The 27,405-nt window shown below is 38.9% G+C and overlaps 2 protein-coding genes across 2 annotated transcripts; both read left to right on the top strand.

The window, feature by feature from the left end:
- Positions 1-393: 393 nt before the first annotated feature.
- LOC119264678 (uromodulin-like) lies at positions 394-17,066 on the top strand. The gene is made up of 9 exons (XM_037543300.1): positions 394-508; positions 6,368-6,742; positions 6,847-6,906; positions 9,083-9,499; positions 13,318-13,704; positions 13,797-13,880; positions 14,192-14,257; positions 16,090-16,155; positions 17,056-17,066. The coding sequence occupies exons 1-9, from the start codon at positions 394-396 to the stop codon at positions 17,064-17,066; spliced, it is 1,581 nt and encodes a 526-aa protein (XP_037399197.1).
- Positions 17,067-18,879: 1,813 nt separating this feature from the next.
- On the top strand, positions 18,880-26,024 carry LOC108411216 (adhesion G protein-coupled receptor E3-like). Its single transcript, XM_017682677.2, has 11 exons — positions 18,880-18,951; positions 19,049-19,235; positions 19,488-19,601; positions 19,896-20,077; positions 21,790-21,957; positions 23,446-23,652; positions 23,979-24,211; positions 24,363-24,429; positions 24,897-24,988; positions 25,591-25,753; positions 25,911-26,024. The coding sequence occupies exons 2-11, from the start codon at positions 19,070-19,072 to the stop codon at positions 26,022-26,024; spliced, it is 1,506 nt and encodes a 501-aa protein (XP_017538166.2). The 5' UTR covers positions 18,880-18,951; positions 19,049-19,069.
- The last annotated feature ends 1,381 nt before the right edge of the window (positions 26,025-27,405 follow it).

Here is a 27,405-nt window from a genome sequence, read left to right as displayed (position 1 = left end):
TCTATTTCTATAGTAGAGGACTATAGACTGATGGACAGAAGTTGGGGGATGACATATTGAGTCAATTTTATTCTGAAAAAAGTGAGCAAATTCATTGCATAATTTAGCAGAAGCACAAGAAGCTACTATAGAGGACTGCAGTAGTTTGTCAATACATTTTGAAAAGGGTCCTGGGTCAGCATGAGCTACAGTGGATCACCAAAGATAGATAGGAGGAACGTGCACTATTTAAAGCATCTCTGTATCTAGTCATATGGTATGCATAGGCTAAAGAATATAGAGTAAGGCCAATTTTCCTATAAAGCCACTCAAAACATCTGCCAGTAAATCTCTGAATCAAGGCGTAAATGGCAGTTCCAGCTACGTAAGTCTGCTGATGTATACTCAAGTACCATGATTGGGAGATTCAAAGCAAGTATTCCAATACCCAACATCAGCCAACTGTACTGCAAACCTCACTGGCCCTACGTCCACAACACAACAGAGCCATCAGACAGTGCCTGCCAAGGTAGGGGATATTTACTTACCAAATGGGCCAAATAACAGAGTGCTCTGGGGAGGGTAACAGGAGAGAAGGCTTCTAGGCACGGCAGGGCAAGGCTGTGTTGGTGGAAACGTCCAGTGATCCGGAGGGTAAGCAAAAATCCAAAATGTTAGACAGTCCAAGAGCAGTGCAATATGACTCCAAAGATCAGGTAGGAAGACCGTATAGTCCAGAAAATAGTCCAGCATGAAAGCTTAGTGATGTGTAATCCAGCGACAACACAAAATCAAAACAGACATATTGGCAAATGAGTTGGTTTGTTTAAAAAATATGCTTGAAACAAACAAGATGATCTCCCAAAACATAAAAAATGAATAAGACATTTAGCCTATAATGAAACTGTTACAGGTTCTATTTGTATGATATATTTATATCAGTGAAATGTGACCTTTCGGTTAGTGGGGTATGTTATAAAATATGCAAATAAATTGATCTTATGGCAGATATTTTCATATCACATTTATCATACATGTGTTACATGGAAAAGGCCCAGGGCCAACAAAACACAGTCCTTTGTTTCAACAGGACATAGCAGGGAATGAACACATTTCAAAAACCAATTTAACAAAACAAATTAATTTATTGAAATTATCTTATGGCAGATATTTTCATATTACATTTATCATACATGTGTTACATGGAAAAGGCCCAGGGCCAACAAAACACAGTCCTTTGTTTCAACAGGACATAGCAGGGAATGAACACATTTCAAAAACCACATCATTTGTTTATGGAAAGAAATGTGAACTAATGACACCTAAGGAAAAAAAAACATATTTCACATCTTGTGAAAATCAGAAGGCACATTACCTGAAGCTCTGCAGACAAGAACATCTCCCCAGAAGATTATTTAAAATGAACAAAAATAATATAGGATCTTTGGCATGTGAGTATATTTTTTTTTATAATAGAGCATAGTAAAATTGTAAATAAATGTTATACATATGTGGAAAGGAATCTGTTTATATATTTAGCTGTAAAGGTACATTTTGCTTTTAAAACTGTTAATTAATCATAGCTTTAGAGTCATTCTAACAATTACAATGGTATTCAGTGTTTATCTCTTTTAAGTCTGATGTCTTGCTGCTATTAATTTTACTTTTTGACCTAGTGAGCGTCTGATCTTGTCCTTATTAATTTGGTCGTTATCAAAATAAAGCTCAGTTCAAGAAATCAAAGCAGATGCTAAATGTAATCTATTTCTAATAGGTTCAACTGTTTTAGCTAGTTAAGCCTGTGAATTTACTGAATGCTGAATCTCAATACATCTACATTAGTGCAGCTTTAAAAGCATTTACTCAGGGGTCAGACTGCAGTCCTGGAAGGTCCTAATACTTTTTTTTTTTTTTTAAATGTGTGTTTTTTCGCCTTTTAAATTCATACATTTAGTTATATTGGGCACCTTCCAGAACATTGCTTTCCCCTCAAAGACAAACAAAATATCTTAGGGAACCATGGAGTATTTTATTTTATTCTATTTGTTGGCAGTTGTATGAATTGTTTATATTGTGGACACTTGTGACAAAACATATTGGGGAAATAAGATCAGTCTAATATCTTGCTATCATTGCTGCTATTACATTAGTTGGGAAGTCTTCATGCAACATGTAGCAACCATAGTTACGGTGAAGGAGCACATATACCATGAACAGGGCAGGCTACAGAGCCCTGTGTGTACAACTGGTTGGATATGCAAGTGGAAGTTCATGGAACCCCAACTAATTGTCAATGGAAAACAACACCATACAAAGTTTCTCTCAGACTAATAACAAGGATGGTAAAAGAAAAGCCAGAAGTCAGTTGAAAATAGTTGCAGTAACAGTAGCTCTAAAAAATAGTACTGGGGCATTGCACATACATCTTTGTATGCTGTGGCATTAACATTACCCTTCTTATTATCCTTTCTCTACCAAACTTTACTGTTGGCACTATGCATTCCAGTAGGTTGCGATGTCCTGGCATCCGCCAAACCCAGATTCATTAATCATACTGTTAGATAGTGAAGTGTGATTCATTACGTTAGAGAATACATTATCTCTTCTCCAAAGTCCAGTGGCAGCATGTTTTACATCACTTTACACCATGCAAGCCAACGCTTGGCATTGCACATAGTGATCTTAGACTTGTGTGCTGTTCAGCCACAGAAACCCATTTCACAAAGCCCTTGATGCACTATTCTTGTGCTGTTGTTGCTTCTTGAAGCAGTTTGGAACATTGTAGTCAGTCCTGCAATACTGTGCCAAACCTTATACACCTGTTAGCAATGGGTGTGACAAACTTTAACTCAGTAATTAGGAAGAGTTTCTACATACACACTCTGCATGGCTATAAGTAAGTCATAGCATAGCTTTCATTATGTTGAGTAACTGTGGGTATGCTTAGTGCAAGTGATCAATCAGAATGGCCCTGTGCATTCTTATGAAAGTAGCTAAAGTTACCACTCATATTTGTCAATTTGTGATTGTTTTTGTTATAGATTTTGTCTACTAAACTTTAAGAGCCCTTCGGAAATTATACTTTAAATGATCAGAAGTTTAGTTAAATTAAAAGTTTTTATTTATTAAATATATATATATATATATATATATATATATATATATATATATATATATATATATATATATATATATATGTTTTTTTTGTTATTTTTGGTAGAATAGCTTTAACAGACTGTAAAAGAAAACATTTTTGTAAATTATTTTGCTGGAACATCTTGGTCTGCTGCTAGTTTGCCCCTGACCAACAATGATCAGCTGTGCTCACTTGATTTAAGGAGAGTTCACATGCAATTCCCTGCTCAGTCATGAGTTCACGCCACCATGTGCACGTGTCTATTGGCAAAGCTGGTAATCTCTGGTATTGTGCTCTTGAGCTAAGGGTCTTGGGCATTTGGTTCTCTCAAGTCAAATAGTGAGCATCAGCATAAAAAAGCCTCCTTTGTCCTTTGTATTGGCTTCCTCCCCTGATGTTTTCTGAAGTCCACTTTTGTTTGAAGGCACTCCTCCTGGTTTTCCTTTGTTTGCCCTTCTCCTTCATGATAAAAACACTTGCCTCTGCATCTTGAGGTTGCTCTTTCAAGGTGCAGCCTTATTTCTCTCTTTAAAATCACTGAAATGCCAAGGCACTAATGGCTGCCTTCCAGCAGGGACTCAGTAGAGAGGTGAAGTATCAGCTGGCCACTTAAAAGGCTCCTACTTAGGATTGATAAAGCTTGCCTTGACATTGTATAACTGCCTATGAGAGCACTGCAGAGACTAGCATCCTGTGCCCCCTTTGTACAGTATCCCAATTCCAAGGACCCCGAGCCCTCAATCACCCAAGCTGCCTATTCCAAAATGGGATTCCTGCATACAAGAAGGCAGGTGCCTTTACTGTGGGCAAGCTGATCACTTAGGGCCCCAATCCACTGAGCTGGCAGATCTGCCATATCCCAGCTCCTGGCAGTCTACCATGATCTACCATAGGTCTTTAGTAAACACCAAGCCCAAATCCTGACTCCAATCTGGTCTTACATCTGTGCCATAAATCTCCTCCCTAGCACTACCCATCTGCAAGGGAGCCTGTTTTCTCTTTCAGGCCCCAAGTGAACAGCCATGGAGGAGTATATCAAGGGGACATTGGTCCTGGGCTTCATTTAACCATGCACCTCACCTACTAGGTCCAGGTTTTTCTTTGTTAAAAATAAGAATGGTATGGTCTTAGATGCTGCATTAATTACTGGGCCTCAATAAAATTACCATCAAAGATCACTACCCCTTGTCGTTAATGACCTCAGAATTCAAGGCACTGCAGCAGGCCTCAGTTTTTACTAAGCTGGACCTGTGCAGTGCCTATAACCTCATTAGGATGCACCCTGGAGATTAATGGCCACATTTATAACATTATTTGGCAGTAAAGTACATTGTAATGCTGTTTGGGCTCATGAATGCCCCCACAGTCTCTTAGTGCTTCATGAGGTCCTGCATGATGTTCTGAACCACTAAGTGTTTGTCTACCTTGACAACATTCTTATTACAGCCATTCGGCAGACAAACATATGCTTTATGTCCAGTAGCTTCTCCAGCTTCTGCTTGAGAATCACCTCTGGGTGAAGCTCAATCGGTATCAGTCACCTTTTTGGGCTTTGTGGTATCTAAAGGCTGGTTGAGCATTGACCCACCCAAGATCAAGGCTGTTGTGGAAAGGCCATGCCCCACGTCTCTGTGCTGTACCCAAGGCTTAATTCACTCAACAAGTTAATCGTATTTTAACAAAAACTTTAGTTTTCTGTTTCATTTTAAATTTATTTTAAATATGTTTCTACAACAGATGCATTTCTAGACTCTTGCTTTGCAAGATAGATAAGACAAGATGATGCCCCGCTGTGAAGAGAAGCTATGTGTAATGTCCTCATAACACACACCCTAAATAAAACCTATAGAGCACATCTCTGTCCATCATCACCTCAAACTAAGCACATCAGAACACATTAGAGAGTTTCAGTGAGCCCCTAGCCTACTAGCTTTCTTCAGAATAAATTTTTTTTAACCCTGTCCCGTCTGGGGCTCTTAATGTTTTGTTTGAATCTTGAATGTTTTCTGCACAGCTGCACTCAGTAATTCTTTATCTTTCCACCAGGGGTCACTATGGCTCTAATAACTACAATCACATTGACCAACACACAAAATAATTGTAAGTGAAACCTACAGTTTACTATAGAGGTTTGACTAAAGTGATACATGTTTCTTGGTTATGTTAATAAAGTTTTATGCAATTTTATACAGAGTAAATAGTTTTGAAGAGCAAGTGAATTAAATATGTTAAAGCTGATCATCCCTGATTGCCCAAACTGACAGGAGATCCGGTGTATGGGTCAATTATCTGCATTTGTACACAATTAAAAAGTTGGTTCTTCAAAGATTCTTTAGTGAAGCAAATAAGTGTTTGTATGATTAAAAAGTGCTTTGTGAAATGGGTTCTTCTATTGTTACAGGCTTGACATTGTAACTGTATTGCAGAGATGCAGGAAAGCTATTCTAGTAATATTGTTTTAATGTCAATCGAAGGACAGACCTGGATGAATCGTGATAGCAATGTTTTATACAGATATACCTAATTTAACTGAGAAACTATTAAGTTTTAAACAGTTGGTTTCTAGCAGCTTTGGACCAAGAAGAATCCATTTTGTCCCAGTTGAATAGGAGAAAGTTAATCAACAGTCACTCTTTTACACAGTCATTAATCGTATTAAATTGAACCTCTTACGTTACCCAAGAACCTTTGAAGAACCATATTAGCATTTAATTCTAATAAAAAAACCTTTATCTCTTGGTTTTTATTTTTTTAATTTTGATCTTTTTTCTTTTTTTTTTTTTTTTTACTATTTTTCATCATTTCTTTTAATTTAACTTATACTGTTAAGCTCTATCCCTGTCTGTAAAATACTTTGAGCTGCCACCAGCATGAAAAGTGTAATATAAATAAATATATCATCATCATCATTACTGTTTTGACAAAAAAATTGTTGAAGATCTGGTGCATTTCTCAGTTGTTTCTCACAGCTGTTCTTAATGGTGGTCATATAGTAATTGTTTCAGATGACCTTCAATAGGGTTTTGACATGACACTGTCTGATTATAGAGTGTGTATGCCTGTTGTACCATTCAATATTGATGCACTTTACTTTGTTTTACACTTTAACAGTGTCTTAGCAGGGCCAGTATTCAGTGTGATATTAAATACAGAGTCCTTTTTCAACCAGACAACAGTTTACAATTCTTCTATCGGTTTGGATGTTACTGGATACATTTCCCTACTGATGCATTTTTATGTTGTTTTTAACAGCTACTTCTGATGACCCCTGCAACAACTACACTGCTCTAGACAATCCTTGGAGAGCCACTAATACAACCACCCAGCTGAACATTTGTGACCGCCCATTCAACTGGACTGGCTGGTACCGGATGCTGTATTATGGAATGAACATCCGTATGCCACAGAGCTGTGTTAATGAGTACAGATGTGGTACTGATATCACTCTGTGGCTGAATGATCCTCACCCTCAGATAGTGGATGGAATAGTTAATTGCAGGGTCTGTGGGAGCTCAGGAAGTGACTGCTGCGCCTCTGTTTCCACCCCGATTCGAGTCAAAGCATGCCCAGGAAGCTATTATGTCTATGAGTTTGTCAAGACTACTTGCAGTGCAGCATACTGTGCAGGTATTTTGATATGTTGATTTTACAAGCATTGACTAAGAGTGTTGATAATGGTGTTAGTGTTGTTTATATGGCCTTTATTTGTTTTACTATGTCCTTTTTTTCAGATGTGAATACTATCAGTCCAAACATCGTCCCAACGACTGCAACTATTACTGCAGTGTCTAGTAGGTGTCCAAAAGATCTCTACATTTTTTTGGATTCTGAATATGTTCTACTTTGGATACAGACTGCTGGCTCTCTCGTTTCCCAAATTAATATACTGTGTATTACTTGTTGTCAAAGCTACTTTTAACAGATGAACCACTATTAGTGTCAGGCCAATGACAAGTACAACTCAACGGTTAGAGGACAGTCTTTGACACATAGGCTATCAGGATATTATTTGAAGTACTGAAACTGAAACTCCTCAATCTTAGGCTGGACTATCAGTCAGAGACTCCTTTCCAGCACATTGGCATAAACTTTCCTAGGGAGGCTGAGCAGGGTGATATCCTGGTAGTTGCCACACACCCTCCAGTCCCCACCATCTTGGTATGCGAGTCCAAGGGTACTGTTCCCAAGGTCTATGCGATATTGCAGAGGGGTGTCAGCCACGATATACAGAGCCTTAAGAATCTCCAGGCGAATCTTATCCATTCCTGATGCTTTGCCTTTGAGGAGCTTACCAACTCCCTCAGTGACCTCCACCAGGGAAATGAAACCCGACACACCAGAAACCTCTGGCCCTGACTGAGTTTCTCCACCCCTGCCAAATATATGTCAGGCAAAGTCACCCCAAACATTAGTCACTGGATAATTGTCCAGAACCTCCTTGAAGCTGGCCAAAAGTTTTTTTTCCCATGGCCTCTTCAAACTCCTCCCACAGCCTGGATTTTGCTTCCACCACTGTTGCACTGCTGCTGCCTTTTTTGCCCTTCTCTATCCATTGGGATAGTCAGCAGTCTTCCAGGCCATCCAGTCCCTAAAGTCCTCTTTCTTAAGCTTGACAGCCTCCCTCACCACTGGTGTCCACCAGGACAACCCACCACTTGGGTTACTGCTCTGACAGGCACGAACAAACTTTTGGCTACAGCTATGTCTGGCAGCTTCTATGACAGAGGTTTAGAACTGGGTCCATTTAGAGTCCATTTACCCTAGCTCCTCCAGAACATGAGAAAAGCTCTCCCGGAAGTAGGAGTTAAATTTATTCTGAATAGGGGCTTCTTACAATTGTTCCCAGCACACCCTCACTATTCGTTTGGACCTCCTGGGTCTGACCATGAGTCTTCCCTGCCATCCGATCCAACTTACCATTGATTGAAAGCTCAGCTTCTCTCCAAAGTGCCCAGAACATATGTTACCAAGTCAGATCAAGATGTTGACCTTTGACACAAGGAGCTCTGGCATCATGTACACTTATAAACATCCTTGTGTTTGAACTTGGTATTTGTTATGGACAATCCATGCCTAGCATAGAAGTTATAATTAGTTATACTTAGATACTTGGGCAGGCCGCTCTTCCCAATCACCCCTCTCCAGGTCTCCCATTCATTGCCAACATGAGCATTAAAGTCTCCAAGCAAGACTATGGAGTCCTTCACGGTACCTTCACGGTACCCCATCCATTCACTGCAAGAAAGCCAAATACTCCTAACTGTTGTTTGGTGCCTAAAGACACACACAGTCAGTTTTCCTCTCTGCAGTTTTAATTCATATTGAGGCCACACGCTCATCCACCAGGATGAACTCCAGCTGCACAGCAGCCAGTTGGGGACTTGTGAGTATCCCCACACCTGCCAGGCATCTGTCACCCTGTGCAACTCCTGAGTAGAAGAGGGACCAACCCCTATCAAAAAGTTTTGTTCCAGAGCTGGCATTGTGGGTGGAGGTGAGCCTAACTATATCTTATACCTCTCAACCTCCCTCACAAACTCTGACTCCTCCCCGCCTGTGAGGTTACATTCCACGTACCAAGAGTCAATTTCTGCCGCAGGGGCCCATGCTGCCAAAGGTCTTCCGGCCATCTCTCACTGCCTAGTCCATCAAGCTGGACCTTGTGTGTTGTGGGCCCACAGGGTTCCCCCCAACATTGCCTTGACTGGCTCCAGGGGTAAGACCCAGTAACCCTCTCCTGGGCATGGTGCATGATTACCTGCTACCATGATTAAAGTCACTATGCTCTTCAGTATGTCTCATTCTTCTGCCAATGTTTGTCTATGGAGAATGCATGGCTGTCTGCTTTATTTAACTGTGCACAATGAATGTGCCTGAAAAACTTGTCCATATAGCACATACAAGGTTACAGGAATAAGCTTAACTCATAGCAAATAATTAATCTAATGATTTTTTTCTCCACAACAGACTATGCTGTGTTTGACCCTTGCAATGTCTACACTGTTCTTGATGATGAATGGAGGATAATGGATGGTCTAGCCTACACAATATACCGTGGTCATGATGACACAGTTGCTAAATGGAATGGTTGGTATCGGCTATATCTTCAGGGAAAAAGTGCTCAGATTCCTGAACCTGATTGGTGTGCAAATTACATTGTATGTGGTGGTTACACACCACTTTTCCTTGGAGGATCTCATCCACAACCGCAGGATGGCATTGTCACCCGAGAAATCTATGGATCATACGGCTATGTGACTGATGGCAGGCAGTGTAATTCCTACAGATCAAACCCAATCCAAGTCAAAGCCTGCCCAGGACAGTTCTATGTCTATAGACTTGTCCAACCAGCTGTGTTATTTCCAAGGCCTACATACTGCTCAGGTAAAATCTCTCAATTATGTAGCTGCATTTCCACTTTTATCTAAAGCATCATTTGGTTTGCTGCAAAATGTTTCTCAGATGTTAAACAAGTTGCTCACCTCATATGGTGATAGTGGTGATAGACGTCAGAGATTACAATATGTAAAAATAAAAAATAAAATACCAAAAAACGCATTTTATTTACTATCCAAAATCACTAGTGAACCGACATGTGTCTTCTGAGATTTTATATAAAAATGTTGATGGTATAATTGTAATACATTTTCTTTAGAGACTGTTTAAATAATAATAATAATAATAACATTCTATTTATATAACATTCAACGCTTAAAGTGCTTTACAGACAGGTGATAAACAGTTATACCATAAAGTATAAGAATTAATTTAGAATGAAACTAAAGTGATAGATTACATTAAAAGATCAACAGGATGAGACAGAGCTTGAAAGATGTCATTACTGATGTAGGTGGCTTATCAGGAGATTTAGTTTCAGTTAGCTGAGCTGTACCCGGGTTTATTTTATTTTAAAAATTACTTGTGAACTCTTCACAGATCTTAAAATAAATCAGCATGAGACACACTAGCAGAAAAGCTGGGGTTGATTGGTTGGTCTAGGGTGAAAAAAAAGGATTTTTATTATTATTATTTTTGTCTCTATTAATTACACTGGAGACACTGTCTGGATATTTTCATAGCATTGATATAGACAGAGATCTGATCTTTGAGAATATCATAATGTACCTGCAGTTTAGTTTTCCTTCATAAGCATCTGATTTCCAACATTTTCTCTTAAGATGGTTTATTTCTACATTCTACAAGTTTTTTTTTTTTTTTTTTTTAACCAATAGACTTGAGCAAGAATGTCAAGGGTTACCCATAATCTACCACTTAGACCAGAGACCAGATCATTACAGGATGGAGTCAGATCTGTATTCAATGAACTACTATGTATAAATGCTTTTAAACTTCTCAACTGTTTAAGTCAAAGTAAGGCTTTTTAAAACGTGACTTTCAGGTGCTTTCATCCTTACTTCTAAATTGATTTCAAGAAAATTACTTAATTAAATGACCCTTATTAGTCCCACAACGGGGAAATTTCACCTCCGCATTTAACCCATCCGTGAAGTGAAACACCACATACACACTAGTGAGCACACACACACTAGGGGGTAGTGAGCACACTCAAGGACACCTCAGTCATGTGCTGTTGGCTCTGGGGATTGAACCGGTGGCCTTCCGGTCACGAGGCTGGATCCCTAACCTCCAGCCCACGACTGCCCCCATAAATACAGAACTGATCAGATTTGAAAATAGAGATTTGGGACATGGTTGTGTTTAAACCTTTAGTGATCACCAGATCCAGGACGTGACTGAGCTTGTGGGTAAAGCTGCCCATGTGCTGATTCATATGAAAACGTCTCTGGAAGTCTAATCGATTATAATGCACTAGTATCATCAATATGCAAGTTAAAGTCCCCAGGTAGAAGGATCTCATCATACTTTGTGGATACAACTGGTAATAATTCCACAATTTCTTACCAAAAAAATTTATTTTGCTTTGGAGGTCTGTACATTACAATTGAAAAGGTTGACAGCAACATACTCAAAAGACATGAATTCACCAATAGTGGTATTTTTGCAGTAAAATAGTCACTATTATAACTGCAGGCCAATCCTCCTCCTCGTCTGCCCATCTTACTGCAGGCATAAATCTGTAGTTTTCAGGAGCAGCTTTAAGTAGAGTTGTTGTACCATTATGACAGCCACATTTCAGACAGAAACAAAATCTAGCTTAGGCTTTTTAATAAGATCTCGAACCAGCAGGTTTTTGTTATTTAGTGACCTTATGTTGAGTAGAGTGAGGTTTAATTTTCTGCCTACTACACTGTGTTTGAGGGGAACTTTTTTTGGGGGGCAAGCGAAGTAAATTATTTGGTTTTTGATTGTGCACATTTTCCTTTGATTTATTAATACTCAGGGTTTGATGACTAATAATGTTAGGACCCGGGGGGCAGGGGGGAGGGCAATAGTAGAAATGGTATAAATTCTCTATATTTTTGGAAAGAATGAGAGACCTGTGGCTCAGGTGTAGTCTGTCTCTGTGGTAAAATACCGGTCACTCCAAGAAAACACTACAGTTGCTCATGTGAAAAAGTGTTTGCCCCTTCCTGATTTCGTATTCTTTTGCATGTTTGTCACACTTAAATGTTTCAGATCACCAAACAAATTTAAATATTATACAAAGATAACAAGTAAACAAAATGCAGTTAATAAATTAAGGTCTTTATTATTAAGGGAAAAAGAAATCAAACTTACAGCACCCTGTGTGAAAAAGTGGTTGCCCTCTAAACCCAATAACTGGTTGGGCCACCCTTAGCAGCAACAACTGCAATCAAGTGTTAGCGATAACTGGCAGTGAGTCTTTTACAGCACTGTGGAGGAATTTTGGCCCACTCATCAGTGCAGAATTTTTGTAAGGGTTTCTGAGCATGAACTGCATTATTAAGGCCATGCCACAGCATCTCAAACGGATTCAGGTCTGGACATTGACTAGGCCACTCCAATGTCTTAATTTTAGTTAATCTTAATGTCTTAGGTGTATTCTGGATCATTGTCCTGCTGCAGAACCCAAGTGTGCTTCAGCTTGAGATCAGGAACAGATGGCCAGACATTCTCCCTCAGGATTTTTTGGTAGACAGCAGAATTCATGGTTCCATTTACCACAGCAAGTCTTCCAGGTCCTAAAGCAGCGAAACAGCCCTAGACCATTATACTACCACCGCCATATTTTACTGTTGATGTTTCTTTTCTAAAATGCTGTGTTACTTCTACGCCAGATGTAATTGGATATACATCTTCCAAAAAGTTGGAAGTTTGTCTTGTCAGTCCACAGAGTATTCTTCCAGAAGTCTTCAAGATGTTTTCTAGCAAAACTGAACACTGCTCAGTGTGTTTTCAACTTTAACATTGAACTATCTCAAGATATTCTACCGGGAAATATCAGTTAGTCTCAGATGATGGTTGCATTTCCAGCTAACTGAATAAACTTACAGACAGCTTCACACAACAGACTGCCAATAACTACAAACAGTAGGAAGTAAGGCCAGAGGTGAAGTGGTGTCAGGGACAGGCAAGCAAAGGTCCCCTATAGAAGAACAATCGAAAGCACTGATGTAGGGAAGGTTTACAGTGACCATCAGCATATGTCTGCATAGAATATCTGAATACGGATAATTCCATTGAGCTAGTTCAATGTTAAAGTTGAAAACACACTGAGACTAAAATCCTTTTGCTTTGAGTCAAATGTTTTGATAGTGACTGTTTTGGTAGTGAACATTTTAACTAATTTTTCAGCAGAACTCTAAAACATTAGCCAGTATATGACTAGCAATGGGTTGCTTTAAACAGATACAGAAAATCATAATCATTTATTTATTAATAATTAGATGAGATAATTGCAGAAAATATTTGTTTCGGTGTTTCATTCTTAATGGTCCAGATTGATTTTCAGTCTTTGGTTGTTGGGATAGTGTAGTGGTTAACCCCTCTGCCTTCTATACTATAGACTGGGGTTCAAACACCCTACACTATACCTGTAAGAGTCCTTGGGCAAGACTCCTAACACCACCTTGGCCTACCTGTGTAAAATGATCAAATTGAAAGTCGCTCTGGATAAGAGCGTCAGCCAAATGCCATAAATGTATGTCTGGGTACCACAGCAAATGAATGACTGTCAAAAAATGTTAAAACTGTGTGCAGCAAACTACTTCAGATGAGTGATTGACATTACTGTATATCTTCAACTCTTTTCATGACAGTTGCTTTGGACACTCCTAGCAATGATCCTTGCAACAGTTACACATCTTTGGATCAACCCTGGAGAGGCACTAATGCAACTGGAGGGACCAACTGTGACAGATCTTTTAATGGGGACGGCTGGTACCGGCTGCTGTATAACCGGATGAACATCCGTATGCCGGAGAGCTGTGTTGCTTTATCCAAATGTGGTACTGCAACCTCTTTGTGGCTGAACGGATCTCACCCTCAGATGTTGGACGGAATAGTTGCTCTCCGAGTCTGTGGGAGGTCAGGAACTGACTGCTGTTACTACAGATCCACCCCAGTTAGAGTCAAAGCATGTCCAGGAAACTATTTCGTCTATGAGTTTTTTAGTACACCTTTCTGTGATGCAGCTTACTGTGCAGGTACTCGAATTGATTTATAAGCTTTACACTGTTTTTTTCCTGTGTTTCTAGCATTTATTATGCTTAGAGTTTGTTTTATACGATCTCTTCAGATGTGACCACCATTATGCCAATCTCTACAACAACAGCTGCCAGTAGCACTAAACTGACCACGAGATCTGATCTGTACACAACAAGTAAGTTGTCAGGGGGGGTTCTGAATATATATATATATATATATATATATATATATATATATATATATATACATACATATATATATATATATATATATATATATATATATATATATATAAATATAATATTGCTTATTGCCATTTTTGTTTTCAACAAAAGGTTCAAAGGATATGATTTGTTAAAGGCTTAAAATCACTGTTTCATTATTATTCAGTTTTGATCAATTATTTAATTAGCTTTAGATTGTGCTTATTTGGTGTGGTACTAGCAATAATCAAGCTTGCATGGTTATTTTATGCCCTCTTTTCAGATGTGAGCGCTGCTATGTCCATCATAACAACAACACTGGACGTTCGCAGTCAACTGAACAGAATAAGTAGGTTTCCAGTTGGATTCTCAAAATTGTTATGTTTGATTAAATTATTAAATAGATTAACGTGGTAGGCAGTGGTATGTTTTAAGGTTCAGAGTCAAATATGCATTTGATTTCATTAAAAAATATCAAATATAGAATACATTCTTTTAAAAAAAAGTTTGGTGAAACCAATTTAGGCTTTAAAATCTATTTTACATTTGGTCTCACTTGCCAGGTGTTTTTAGAGCTTTATCAGTAATTATTATTTAACTTGTCAAGATTATAGCTTTTGAGAAGTTCAAAATTTAGGTTTTATTTAAAAGTTCAAAACCATCATTTTATAATAATGTACAGTGACACACCAAAGTCATGGGACAGGAAGTAGTATCATGTAGGACCCGAGGTGGCCTGGCAAAGTGCAGCAACTTGAAGTGGCATTGATTCCACAAGTGGACAGAAGATGTCTGGAGGGATGTTGAGCCACACCCACAGCACTGTGGCGTTTATAGGTGCAGGATCTCTGGTGTGAATGGAACTCTCCACTACATCCCCTGAAGGCCACGCCATTTATCTGAATGGTCCAGAATGCTGCTTGAGCCAATTCTGGATAATTTGGGCCCGGAGACATGGTGAATTATCCTGATAGAATATCCCATCACTGCGGCGGTGCATGAAGTTTATGAAGGGCTGCAAATTGTCACCAAGCAGTGAAATGGTCAATGCCATGTCCAGGTGGACCAGTGGACCTAACCCATGGCATGAGAACACACCCTACATCAGTATGAAATCACCACTAGCCTGCCCTGTGCTGAGGTCTATGGCTTCATGGGGTCTGTGCCACACACGAACCCTACCATCAGCCTGAAATGACTCATTGGACCATGCCATATGTTGCCAATCCTCTAGGGTCCAAGTAGCAACCTCACAAGCCCAAGTGCAGTCCTGTGTCGTGGTGTTACCAGAGGTAATCTGGTGGGTCTTCTGCTCCCATACCCCATGGAAACAAAGAATGTGGATGTGATTTCCAGAGTCGCTTGTCTGTTCTCACAGACAATTCTAGCCAGATGCTGCTGGTCACGATCATTAAGCACCCATGGGCGGCCACTGCGCTGTCCACTGTGGCAGGGGGGGTAGTGCCTTCTGTGATGTACTCCTAATATACACATGACACTGTGGATCAAGGAATGTTAAATACTCACACAACTCTGGAAATGCAATATCCCATCCATCTGACACCCACTACCAAGCCTAGTTTGAACTCCCAATTCACATAGCCTTGCCAGGAACACACTAGGCAGTGTTCAACATGACAAGATACTGTCTAATACACTTTACTGTTTGGATATCTTTTGAAATAAATTTGTATTCCAGGATCTTCGTTTTAAATATTAGCGAATGAGACTTTAACATAGCCAAAGATATTCAATTCATATTCACACCTTCTTAATCTTTATGTACTTCATTAATCCAGAGAGGGTGGCATCTGCAGCTTTCCCCACCCATACACACAACTATAAGTAAAAAAGCTAAAAGATTTGATACCCCGTTTATTTGAAATACATTTAGTGTAAGCACTAAATAAACACATTTATACAACATTTAATGCAAAGTACAGGGCAAAAGACAGAAGTGAAAAAAGCATGAGCTCATTGGAGGCATTAGCCGCAAACAAAGCAGGTTATGATGTACAACCCCATTTCCAAAAAAGTTGGGATGCTGTGCAAAATGTAAATACAAATAAAATGCAATGATGTACTAATAATTTGAACTCTATATTTAACTGAATTGATGCTTATTTGGTGTGGTACTAGCAATGATCAAGCTTGCATGGTTATTTTATGCCCTCTTTTCAGATGTGAGCACTGCTATGTCCATCATAACAACAACACTGGACGTTCGCAGTCAACTGAACAGAACAAGTAGGTTTCCAGTTGGATTCTCAAAATTGTTATGTTTGATTAACTTATTAAAATTAGATTAACGTGGTAGGCAGTGGTATGTTTTAAGGTTCAGAGTCAAATATGCATTTGATTTCATTAAAAAATATCAAATATAGAATACATTCTTTTAAAAAAAGTTTGGTGACACCAATTTATGCTTTAAAATACTATTTGCATCTATTTTACATTTGGTCTCACTTGCCATGTGTTTTTAGAGCTTTATCAGTAATTATTATTTAACTTGTCAAGATTATAGCTTTTGAGATAAGTTCAAAATTTAGGTTTTATTTAAAAGTTCAAAACCATCATTTTATAATAATGTACAGTGGCACACCAAAAGTCATGGGACAGGAAGTAGTATCATGTAGGACCCCCGGTGGCCTGGCAAAGTGCAGCAACTTGAAGTGGCATTGATTCCACAAGTGGACAGAAGATGTCTGGAGGGATGTTAAGCCACACCCACAGCACTGTGGCGTTTATAGGTGCAGGATCTCTGGTGTGAATGGAACTCTCCACTACATCCCCTGAAGGCCACGCCATTTATCTGAACGGTCCAGAATGCTGCTTGAGCCAATTCTGGATAATTTGGGCCCGGAGACATGGTGAATTATCCTGATAGAATATCCCATCACTGCGGCGGTGCATGAAGTTTATGAAGGGCTGCAAATTGTCACCAAGCAGTGAAACGGTCAATGCCATGTCCAGGTGGACCAGTGGACCTAACCCATAGCATGAGAACACACCCTACATCAGTATGAAATCACCACTAGCCTGCCCTGTGCTGAGGTCTATGGCTTTATGGGGTCTGTGCCACACACGAACCCTACCATCAGCCTGAAATGACTCATTGGACCATGCCATATGTTGCCAATCCTCTAGGGTCCAAGTAGCACCCTCACAAGCCCAAGTGCAGTCCTGTGTCGTGGTGTTACCAGAGGTACTCTGGTGGGTCTTCTGCTCCCATACCCCATGGAAACAAAGAACGCTGCACTTTGGTTTTCATCATCTGTGGTACATAATAACATTACAAGATTCAGAGAATTCAGAGAAATCTCTGTATGTAAGGGCCAAAGCCAAAAACCAGTATTTGCTGGCCATGATCTTTGGGCCCTCAGACAGCGCTCCATTAAAAACAGACATGATTCTGTAATGGAAATTACTACAGGGGCTCAGAAATACTCCTGAAAAACACTGTCTGTGAAAACAGTTTGTTGCTGCATTCATAGATGCAAGTTAAAACCCAAGAATGCAAAGAAGAAACCATATATGAAAAGAATCAAGAACTGCTGCCACCTTCTCTGGGCCCAAGCTCATTTAAAATGATAAAGAGGAAAAGTGACCTGTGGTCCCACAAATCAACATTTGAAATTCTTTTTGGAAATTATGGACGCTGTGTCCTCTCGGCTAAAGACCACTCAACTTGGTATAAGTGCACAGTTCCAAAGCCAGCATCAATGATGGTTTACAGATACACTAGTGCACATGGTATGGGTCATGTGAACAACTGTGAAGGCACCATTAATGCTGAACAATATATATACAATACCTTTCATACACATTCTGCATGTATTACAACAGCATTGCATCATATTAAAAGAGTCTCTGTGCTAAACTGACCTGCCTACAGACCAGACCTGTCACCCACTGAAAACATTTGGTGCAATATGAAATGTAAAATATGATAAAGAAGACCCTGAACTCTTGAGCAGCTGAAATCGTATATCATATAAGAAAGGTGAAAACATTTCACTTCCAAAATTACAGCAATTGGTCTCTTCAGTTCCCAAACGCATACAGTGACAAAAGAACAGATGATGAAACACAGTGGTAAAAATGCCCCCGTCCCATTTTTTGGAATGTGTTGTTGGCATCAAGTTCAAAATGAGCACATATTTTTTCAAAACAATAGCATTTCTCAGTTTCAACATTTGATATGTTGTCTTTCAAGTATTTTCCTTTAAAAATATAGTTTGCATGATTTTGCATATCATTCTATTCTATTTTTATTTAGATTTTAAATGAGATCTTAAAGATTTAACTGTTAAGGTACATTGCACTCATTTACACAACACAAGTAGGTTACTCGGTATATTAAAAAATATGTATCATACTCGGTTTGAAAAACACTGGTATTGATGCATCTGTGTTTACAATGTCACATATAAAGCTATACTGGTCTGATGGAAGGAGCATTTTTTTTATTTAGCATGTAGGTGGTGCTGTAGTGTCCACTTAGTCTTACGTGTAGAACATGATCTTGAAGATTTGATGAAAAAAATGAGAATATAATCAAAGTAAAGAATGGCAAATCATGGGGACCTCACATTCACCTGAAACACATTCTAACACAAAGTGCTAAAGTAACACCTTTTATTACAATGCTTGAGAGCATTGGACCAATATTCATAACCATTATTCTTACAGTTTATATAGTTTCACTTTATAAGTTGACTTGCTTATTGTTAAGGCAACTTCAATATGTGTCAGGTTTTCAATTGACATTAACTTTACATCAAATGGTAACAAAAACTTTGGTTTTAAAGTATATTCTCCTATTGCTTCATCTCTTTCAGATCCAAATATCATGGTGTCTGATGAATGCAAGGTTTGTGGTGATTTAATTACAAGTAATGCCTGATAACTATCATTTCGGAACTTATGTGATATATATATCACTTATATGACTTCTCCTTTCAGGACAATTTAACAACAAATTGTGCTGACAGTCTCTTTAGTCAAATTGAGAATATCACAGTTCAAGTGCTCTCACTAGAAGTAAGTAGTGGAACAATGAAGAGCAAGTAATATAAGAGTCATCCTTTGTATACAATGTGTTAATGTGTATGTAAATGTCTCTCTGATTATTGATCAGGTAGTAATACGGTATATAGACATGGTGCTGAATGCCCAGGAGCAGCTTCTGAAAATTGAAACATTAGGTACAGATGAACTGGCATCTTATGGGAACACAGTGCTGACTAGGACTGAGAAACTGGTGTCTAAACTGGTGAAGCCAACAGAGACCACTGACTCAGTTAACATCTCTATGAACAGCTTAGGTAAATGACTACATAAGTAAATAGACCAATGATTAATTTTACTCTCTGTTTCCACAGCTGGACCCTTCGGTATGATCCAATTTATTGCCAATTATTTTGCGTGTGCAGATAAACAGCTTTTACTTTTCAACAGATATCAATACTATTCATACTCACTTTTAAGAAAATGCTTGCAGAAAGAAATCCTCTTTATTTGATGTAGCATCAATGACAGTAGTATATGGTTTATGACTGATGGTTTATATTTCTCAGATGTTCAGGTCTTTGCAGTTGGACCAAAAGCCTCCTTGAAAGAAATCCTTCAGCTCAGCCTAAACAATGCACAGATGGATATCGACCTTATCCAGATTTCAATGAATAACAATGGTATAGTAGGAATCTTTTCATGTTTTTGCATGCCTTTTGGGAAAACACCATTTGACTAAGTCTTAAGTTAGGAACCACTGGATTACTTAGATATTTGCACACAAAATAAGAATAGTCCACTCATCATTCAAGCTACAGCATAAATTAGAAAACACAAGGCTGCTTATTCATGTTGGTTTCATCACATTTTATGATTTTTTTTTTACTGTTAAAGCTTTGCGCACAAGCTACAGACAAAATTGCTTCTTAAAAACATGCTGATTATAATGATGTTCATATTTTGCTGTGTTTCAGGATCAGCTGCTGTGGCCTTCATGAGCTTCACCAACATGCCAAGCATGCTGCAACCCAGTGTCTTCAAAACAGCTACCAACACATTAAAAACCATGGTGTCAAATGTGGTGTCAGCAACACTGCCCAAAACCACCAACATACAGCTCACCACACCGGTCAACTTCACCCTGAAACACACTGCAGTGAGTTTTCTGATGTTTAAATCTTGAAGAAAATCAGCCTCATTTCATGATGTACTGTTTAATGTATTTCTTGCGTTTTCCATGCCCATGGCCCACAGACTGTGGGTTTAGGCTCGTGCTCTAGTTTAGTATATCATGTTTGGCATGTTCGGCCCAATTTCTAACTAAAACTGACACAAAATGCTTAGTACATCAAACTCTCATAGTCGGTTAATCAGTGGTTCTTGTATCTTTGCCCTGCATGTTCTGAATGTTCCTCCCCTTGTTCTGCACACAGTACGTTGACATTTTAACATTCTGTGAAGTAAAAAAAAGTGCATTGATCAATAACATTTACATATTAGTAGAGTTAGAAATTTGCAGAAGATAGTAGCATTTTTGGTCACCAAAGTCTTACAAACGGCAGTTAGATTCCACATTTATGCCAGCAAACTATTTGGAACGTATGGCTGAGCAAAGCCCCTTATTTCATCTAACCACTTTGATCATTGGGACACAGTGCTAGAACTTTGACTTGAACCAGGTTCTGTGGTCAGCTGTGAAATTTTGGTCAACGAACATTCTGACAAAACGGTGGGTTTGATGAAAAAAGGATGGTTATTTAGAAAATTATCCATAACCACACAGTGGAGGGTCTGTTTTTTTGGGGCTGTGAACCTTCTTGTGGCATCATGGACTTGGTGAAGTACCTTCATTTAAATGAAAATCTAGCTGCCCCCGCCAGAAAGCTAAAACTCTGTCATGGTTTGATCTTCCAGCAGGACATGGCCATTTCAGTCCAGCGTCCTAAACCCCACTGAAAACATATGGTCTGTAATTCTGTGTTGTCTAATCTCATCGACCATTACATGAGAAGACTTACTGTGGTTAAACTGTTATACACAAAATACTAAATGCAGTGGTGCCAATAATTGTAACATGTGGTTTTGTTTATGCTTAGAAACATATTTTATAGACTACATTACAGAAGTCTGGAGGGGCCATGTGCTGTGGCTATAATTTTCTGGATTGTTATCTTGAGATCCCAACCTAATTGTGTTGTGATCTCAAGATAACAACTTGTATTTTTTCTATAGAAACACTGGTAGCCTAAGGCAGCCTTGGTAAACATTGGTAACAAGTTTTTTTGGTTAATTAGTTCAAACTCAATCTTATTAATTTAGTTAACAATCTAATCTCTATTTAATGTAGTTAGTCTATAAACCACTATTATTATGAAAGTCCATGAGGTAGTCATCATTTTCTTTATCTTGAGATCATGACTTAACAAAATTGTTATCTTAAGATCACACGACAGTTGTCTTGAAATCATGTCTTAACTATCCTGCCTCATGATAACAAAAGTTTTTTTTTAACTTAATTATCTTGTGATCTTCAGGTAACAACATTGTTAAGGCATGATCTCAAGATCTAGAGAATCTAGAGACTATCTCGTGGACATCCATAATAAATAGTGGTTGATAGGCTATCTTTACATTAAACAGAGATTAGATTGTTATATAAATTGATAAGATTGAGTTTGAACTATTTAACCAAAAATAACTTTTATCAATATTTATCAAAGCTGCCTTAGGCTACCAGTGTTTCTATAAGCTCTTGTAGTCGTGTTAGTTTAAACTTGGTGGTGGCTCAGTTTCTACCAGTAGAACGGTTCTGCGAATGTCTTCATAAATATTCCATTAGTCACACACATCTCTCTTCTGTTTGTCCAGGAAATCAGCCCAAACAGTGTGCTGTCCTGTGTGTACTGGAATAAGACTGAATGGGTTGTAGATGGGTGTTCCCTCCTCCAGACCAACAGCAGCCACTCTCTTTGCTCCTGTGTCCACCTGTCAACCTTCGCTCTCATCATGCAGACCAACCCACCTAAAGGAGATGATGTAAGATCAAAGCTTTAAAAACTATTTTAGTAGTCCAGCTACTTAAGCATTGTTGTCATACGATCATGAGTTTGATCCGCAGTGAGTACTAGAGAGGTGGCTATGAGTGATAGTTAGTGTTCTCATCCAAGCGTGTTGAAGTGCCCACTGATGTTGTGTTGGCATCAGTTTGAAAAGATGTAGAGGCTAGCTTCAGATTTCTTGCTGGTATTGTATGGAAGGTTGGAGAACTGAATGGACTGGCAGCACCACATGGTTTTAACCAGTAACTGAGTAAATGTAATTCATTTCTGTACTTAAGTAGTTTTTTTCTGTATCTGTACTTAAGTTTTTCCATTCTGAGCGACTTTTTCCTTTCACTCCACTACATTTCAGAGTCTAATATCCGACTTTTTCCTCCTACATTCTGAGAAATCTGTCGTTCCTTTTGGTTTCTGTGTGTATAAATACGTAACATGTCAAAACGAAAGAGGCGCAAAGCCAGAGCACCAATCAGGGCCCAGCGGTCACTTTGTTCTGAGCTGGTTTTGAGCTGGTTTTGACCTGTTGACCTCACTGTTTAAAAATACAACAAAGGTTAAAATAAATAAATAAATGAAAAGTATAGATGCAATGAATATATGACACACACAGACAGAACAAATGCAACTGTCCACAGCACAGGTGGGTGAAATATTATTTGAAATGTAATGTATATGGGGTACACCAAAAAAAAAAAAAAAAAAAAAAAAAGTTAAAAAAAAAAAGTTTTATCAAATGAATTTATGTTAAACACAGTATTGGTTATGTCTGTATTTCATTTGGAGTCAGTAAAGGTTGAGATATAGAGCTCATATTTTTAATGTTTTTTTAATAAACTGTAATTAATCAATTAATAAGTCAATTAACATCCTCATAATGTACTCAAAAATTTTTCAATTTTTATGCAAATAATATTCTTTTTAAAAAAACAAAACACAGGTATAATAAGAGAAGAAGATGTGACTTAATACATAACGCTGGTGCTTCTCAGCAGCATTGATTTCTGATATTTTTTTTACATTTTGCTGACACTCTTTTCCAGAGCAGCTTACAATTTTACATTTTACACAAGTAGGCAAAGGTGGTGTTAGGAGTCTTGCCCAAGGACTATTGGTACAGTGTAGGGTGCTCCAGCTGGGTACAGCTACAGCGTAGGAGGCAGAGATGTTATCCACTACACCATACCAACCACGTCCCAAGATACCGAAAACTTCATTAAGAACTTTGTTTAGCTTGGTTTTAGAAGCAAAATCCAAACCTTAAAAAATTAATTTGACTTGTCTGAGCTAAATATAAGCGCAGAGCAGTTTCCATCGTGTCTTCTGTAACATTCTTCAAAAGTAAATAGTGAGCTAAAAGATATTTTCTTATTTTTCTTCATTGTTGAATCTTCTATTAACGTAAATATATTCAGGTTTTGAGATTACATTGCAAGTAGAATAAGCAGAACTAACTGTTCGCTTCCAGAGAGACCCTCTCTTGGACCTGCTCAACACATTGGCAGTGGCCGTGGGCCTGGTGTTCCTGAGCTTGGCTCTGCTGACCTTTGCTCTTTGTCGTCAACACCTGAGAGTGAACGCTGCTCCTCTGATAAACCTGTGCATCAGCCTGTTTCTGGCTCACCTCCTCTTCCTTCTAACACAGACATTCCTGCAGTACATACGGACTAATCAGGTGAGAATACCAACACCTTGTTTAAGCTCATCAGTTTCACTTGTCTAGCACCTTCCTCAAACCAAAGGAAACTTGCATTTCTCTCTCTCTGTCTCTCTCTCTTTGTCTGTCTCTCTCTCTATCTCTCTCTCTCTCTGTCTCTCTCTCTCTTTCTGTCTCTCTGTTTGTCTCTCTGTCTGTCTGTCTCTCTCTCTATCTCTCTGTCTGTCTCTCTCTCTGTCTGTCTGTCTCTCTCACTGTCTGTCTCTATCTCTCTCTGTCTCTCTCTCTGTCTCTCTGTCTCTCTCTGTCTCTCTCTCTCTCTCTCTCTCTCTCTCTCTCTCCAGCTGCTGTGTGCAGTGCTGGCAGGTGTTCTGCACTTCCTCTTCCTCTCTGCTTTTGTGTGGATGTTCATTGAAGCTGTGCTGCTGTTCCTCTCAGTGAAGAACCTCAAAAAGATCAGATCAAAGCAGAAGGAGATGCTTGCTTGGAAATATCTGCTAGTGATTGGATACGTCATTCCTCTGACTGTGGTGGGCGTGTCTGCTGGACTGGTTCCTGATGGCTACGGCAGTCAACAGTGAGTGTGGAGAGCGGGCGAAGCTCCATCAGATGGGATTTATTTTCATAAGTAAAATTTGGTTAATTGTTTATGTTATGTTTGTTTATGAATATAAATGAATAATTATAAATATGCAGTGATGATTTATTCCATGTTTGCCTGTTTGCAGGTGCTGGATTAAGACGGACAAGAACTTTGTGTGGAGCTTTCTGGGTCCAGTGTCTTTTATTCTTACAGTAAGTTCTGAGATCGCCATCCTACAGTTTGCTGTAGCAAAGGGGTGTCCAGTCTTACCTGTATAGAGCTGGCATGACTGCAGGCTTTCACTGCTGTCAAACCAAAGTACAGGTACTTTTCCAAACAACTGATTAGCTGCTCTACTGCTTGGTTGGAAGGAGAACTTGCAACCAGACTGGCTCTGGACAGGTGGACTGGTGACTGGACACCCCTGTCCTACTAGTTCAATAAGTAAATATTTGCTTTTAAAATGTATTTCTGGGAGACCGTCACATATATTGTTGTACAGATTTAGATTTGTTGACGGTGTTACTTGTTACAGTAACACATTATAGTGAAGCCACCTGGTGAAAGTGTTGGTAACAGTGCAGTATACAGTTCAGAATGCTTGGTCAGGAGAGCAGAACAATAACTTATTGAGCAAGAACTTAAATCGGTTTTATTTTGTACTTATTCACATTTACAGTTCAACTTGATCCTCTTCATCATCATCATCCTCACTCTCAGAACCACCCTGGCAGGACGGAACACTGAACATTCCAAAATCAAAGAAATCAAGTAATTAACACACGACTCGTTTTCACATTCGGACGATCACTCCTAAAACATTCCTGCATTAAAACTGAAATGTTAATGTATAAAATCTCTCTCTCTCTGTCTGTCTCTCTCTCTCTGTCTCTTTCTGTCTCTCTGTCTGTCTCTCTCTGTCTCTTTCTCTCTCTCTGTCTCTCTCTCTGTCTGTCTCTCTCTCTCTGTCTCTTTCTGTCTCTCTGTCTGTCTCTCTCTGTCTCTTTCTCTCTCTCTGTCTGTCTCTCTCTCTGTCTCTCTCTGTCTGTCTGTCTCTCTCTGTCTCTCTCTCTCTGTCTGTCTCTCTCTCTGTCTCTCTCTCTCTGTCTGTCTGTCTCTCTCTCTGTCTCTCTCTCTGTCTCTCTCTCTCTGTCTCTTTCTCTCTCTGTCTCTCTGTCTGTCTGTCTCTCTCTGTCTCTCTCTGTCTGTCTGTCTCTCTCTCTGTCTCTATCTCTCTCTCTGTCTCTTTCTCTCTCTCTGTCTCTCTCTCGCTCTGTCTGTCTCTCTCTTTCTGTCTGTCTCTCTCTGTCTGTCTCTCTGTCTCTCTCTCTCTCTCTCTCTCTCTCTCTCTCTCTCTCTCTCTCTTACTCTAGAACTCTTGTCTTTAAAACCCTGATCCAGATTGTCATCCTCGGCTGTCCCTGGATTCTGGGGTTCTTTGTAAATGGCAGTAAGGTGCTGGAGATTCTCTTCCTGTTCCTCAACTCCCAGCAGGGCACCTTCATCTTCCTGGTCCACTGTGTCTTCAACCATGAGGTCAGCCAGCTCTTTGTTTTGTACCAGGTCTATGGGGCTAACGTAGATAACAAATAGTGGAAATCTGTGTCACCCAAATTCTTTTTCCGTGAGACAGTCTTGTATCACCTTCAGTACTGGGCACTTTTTACTTCCTTCATTTTACCTCTACCTGCAGGTGAGACTGCAGTACCGGAAATGTCTGACAACTTTATGTCCCCCCTTCAAACCTCCAACTACGACGGACGATCAGAACAGAAGGAAAGGAGCTCCACGTTTACAGCCTCTTTAAAGGATGGTAATGATGGCCCTCTAGGGTGATAATAATCCTAAATAATTAGGATAAATACTTAATAAAATTCTTAATAAAATTCAATAATAACTTATTGTCTGTAGATTATGTAGACTATATTCCTTTCCAGGTAAATCTAGCAGAAAAAGCCTATTGCAAAGCAAGTTTGTCTATTCCATTAAAATTATTTAAATCAATCCCCAAGTTTGCAATTCCTGCAACATTATGAGAGCAAGAATTTCGCTATTAGATAAATTAGACCCCTTAAACATCTGGATCTGGATCGTTGGATTTTATTTTTATTGTGTCTTTGCTTGTCACCACCAGAACCTCCTGCAGGCTGCAATGGTTATTATTAAACCAAATTCTAAGCGCTACTGACTTCTTTCCGTTGAGTATAGTATATAGTTGAGTATATAGTATATTGTTTTGCATGTCTCTCCAGAGATATAACATTTCCAAAGCCTGGTATTCTGACTTCATGAGATGATCGAGGGTCATCAGAACAACCAGTCAAATCCTACACTGAAATACAGCGTCAGTGAAAGTGATCTCTCTTATGTGGTTTTGAGATATTGAGTCACCAGGAAGATCGATTTGTTTGTATTGTTCTCCAGATACATAAACCAACCATGTTGTTTACATATGCAAAAACTCATCGTAAGTCACGCAAGGACTAATGGAACCTGAGCTGCTGGGTTCAAACCTCTGCAGAGCCTCTTTGCCCCAATCATAAACACTCATGACCCACCCTTTACCTGCTCATATGATTACACTACTATAGTGTGTTATGTCATTATCTGCTGATGTTACCTTTTCACCACCACTGTCACTCATTAGCTCAGGTTTTATTTAAAATAAAAAATTCTCTTTTTATTCACTCACTCGGGGTTTATCTGTGACCTTTTCTAGGCTCCCATCAAGGTCAATAACAGTGTGGATGTCAGGCAAATAGCTAGTTATTTCAGACCCACACTACATTATATGACCCATTATCTACTTTTTTATATCCTAATACGTTACAGCAGGTTGTGTGTAACTAATTTAAAAAAAAGAAAGAAAAAGAAAAAAAAAAAAATATATATATATATATATATGTACAGGCCAAGCTATCTTTTTTGGAGGTTTAGACTGTCAGTTAACTTCTCTGTCTCATCTCTTGATAATAAAATAACACTGATAATAATAAATACCTATGATAATTTTACTGGTTTCACTTGTTTAATATTCTCTTGTCAAATTCTGATGGTTAGTTTTCTTTAAAGTATATCTTTTATATCGCTTTTATGTTGGAAAAAAACCTTATATCTCCATTTTTGTCGTTTTTAGTTCATGTTATAATTTGAAAAGGCCTGTTGGTCTTTACATTGTGTGTAAATTT

The sequence above is a fragment of the Pygocentrus nattereri genome, chromosome 12 (genome assembly GCF_015220715.1).
Source record: "Pygocentrus nattereri isolate fPygNat1 chromosome 12, fPygNat1.pri, whole genome shotgun sequence".
Taxonomy (NCBI): domain Eukaryota; kingdom Metazoa; phylum Chordata; class Actinopteri; order Characiformes; family Serrasalmidae; genus Pygocentrus; species Pygocentrus nattereri.
Note: the sequence above shows the minus strand (reverse complement) of the source record. Positions and strands in the feature narration are given on the sequence as shown.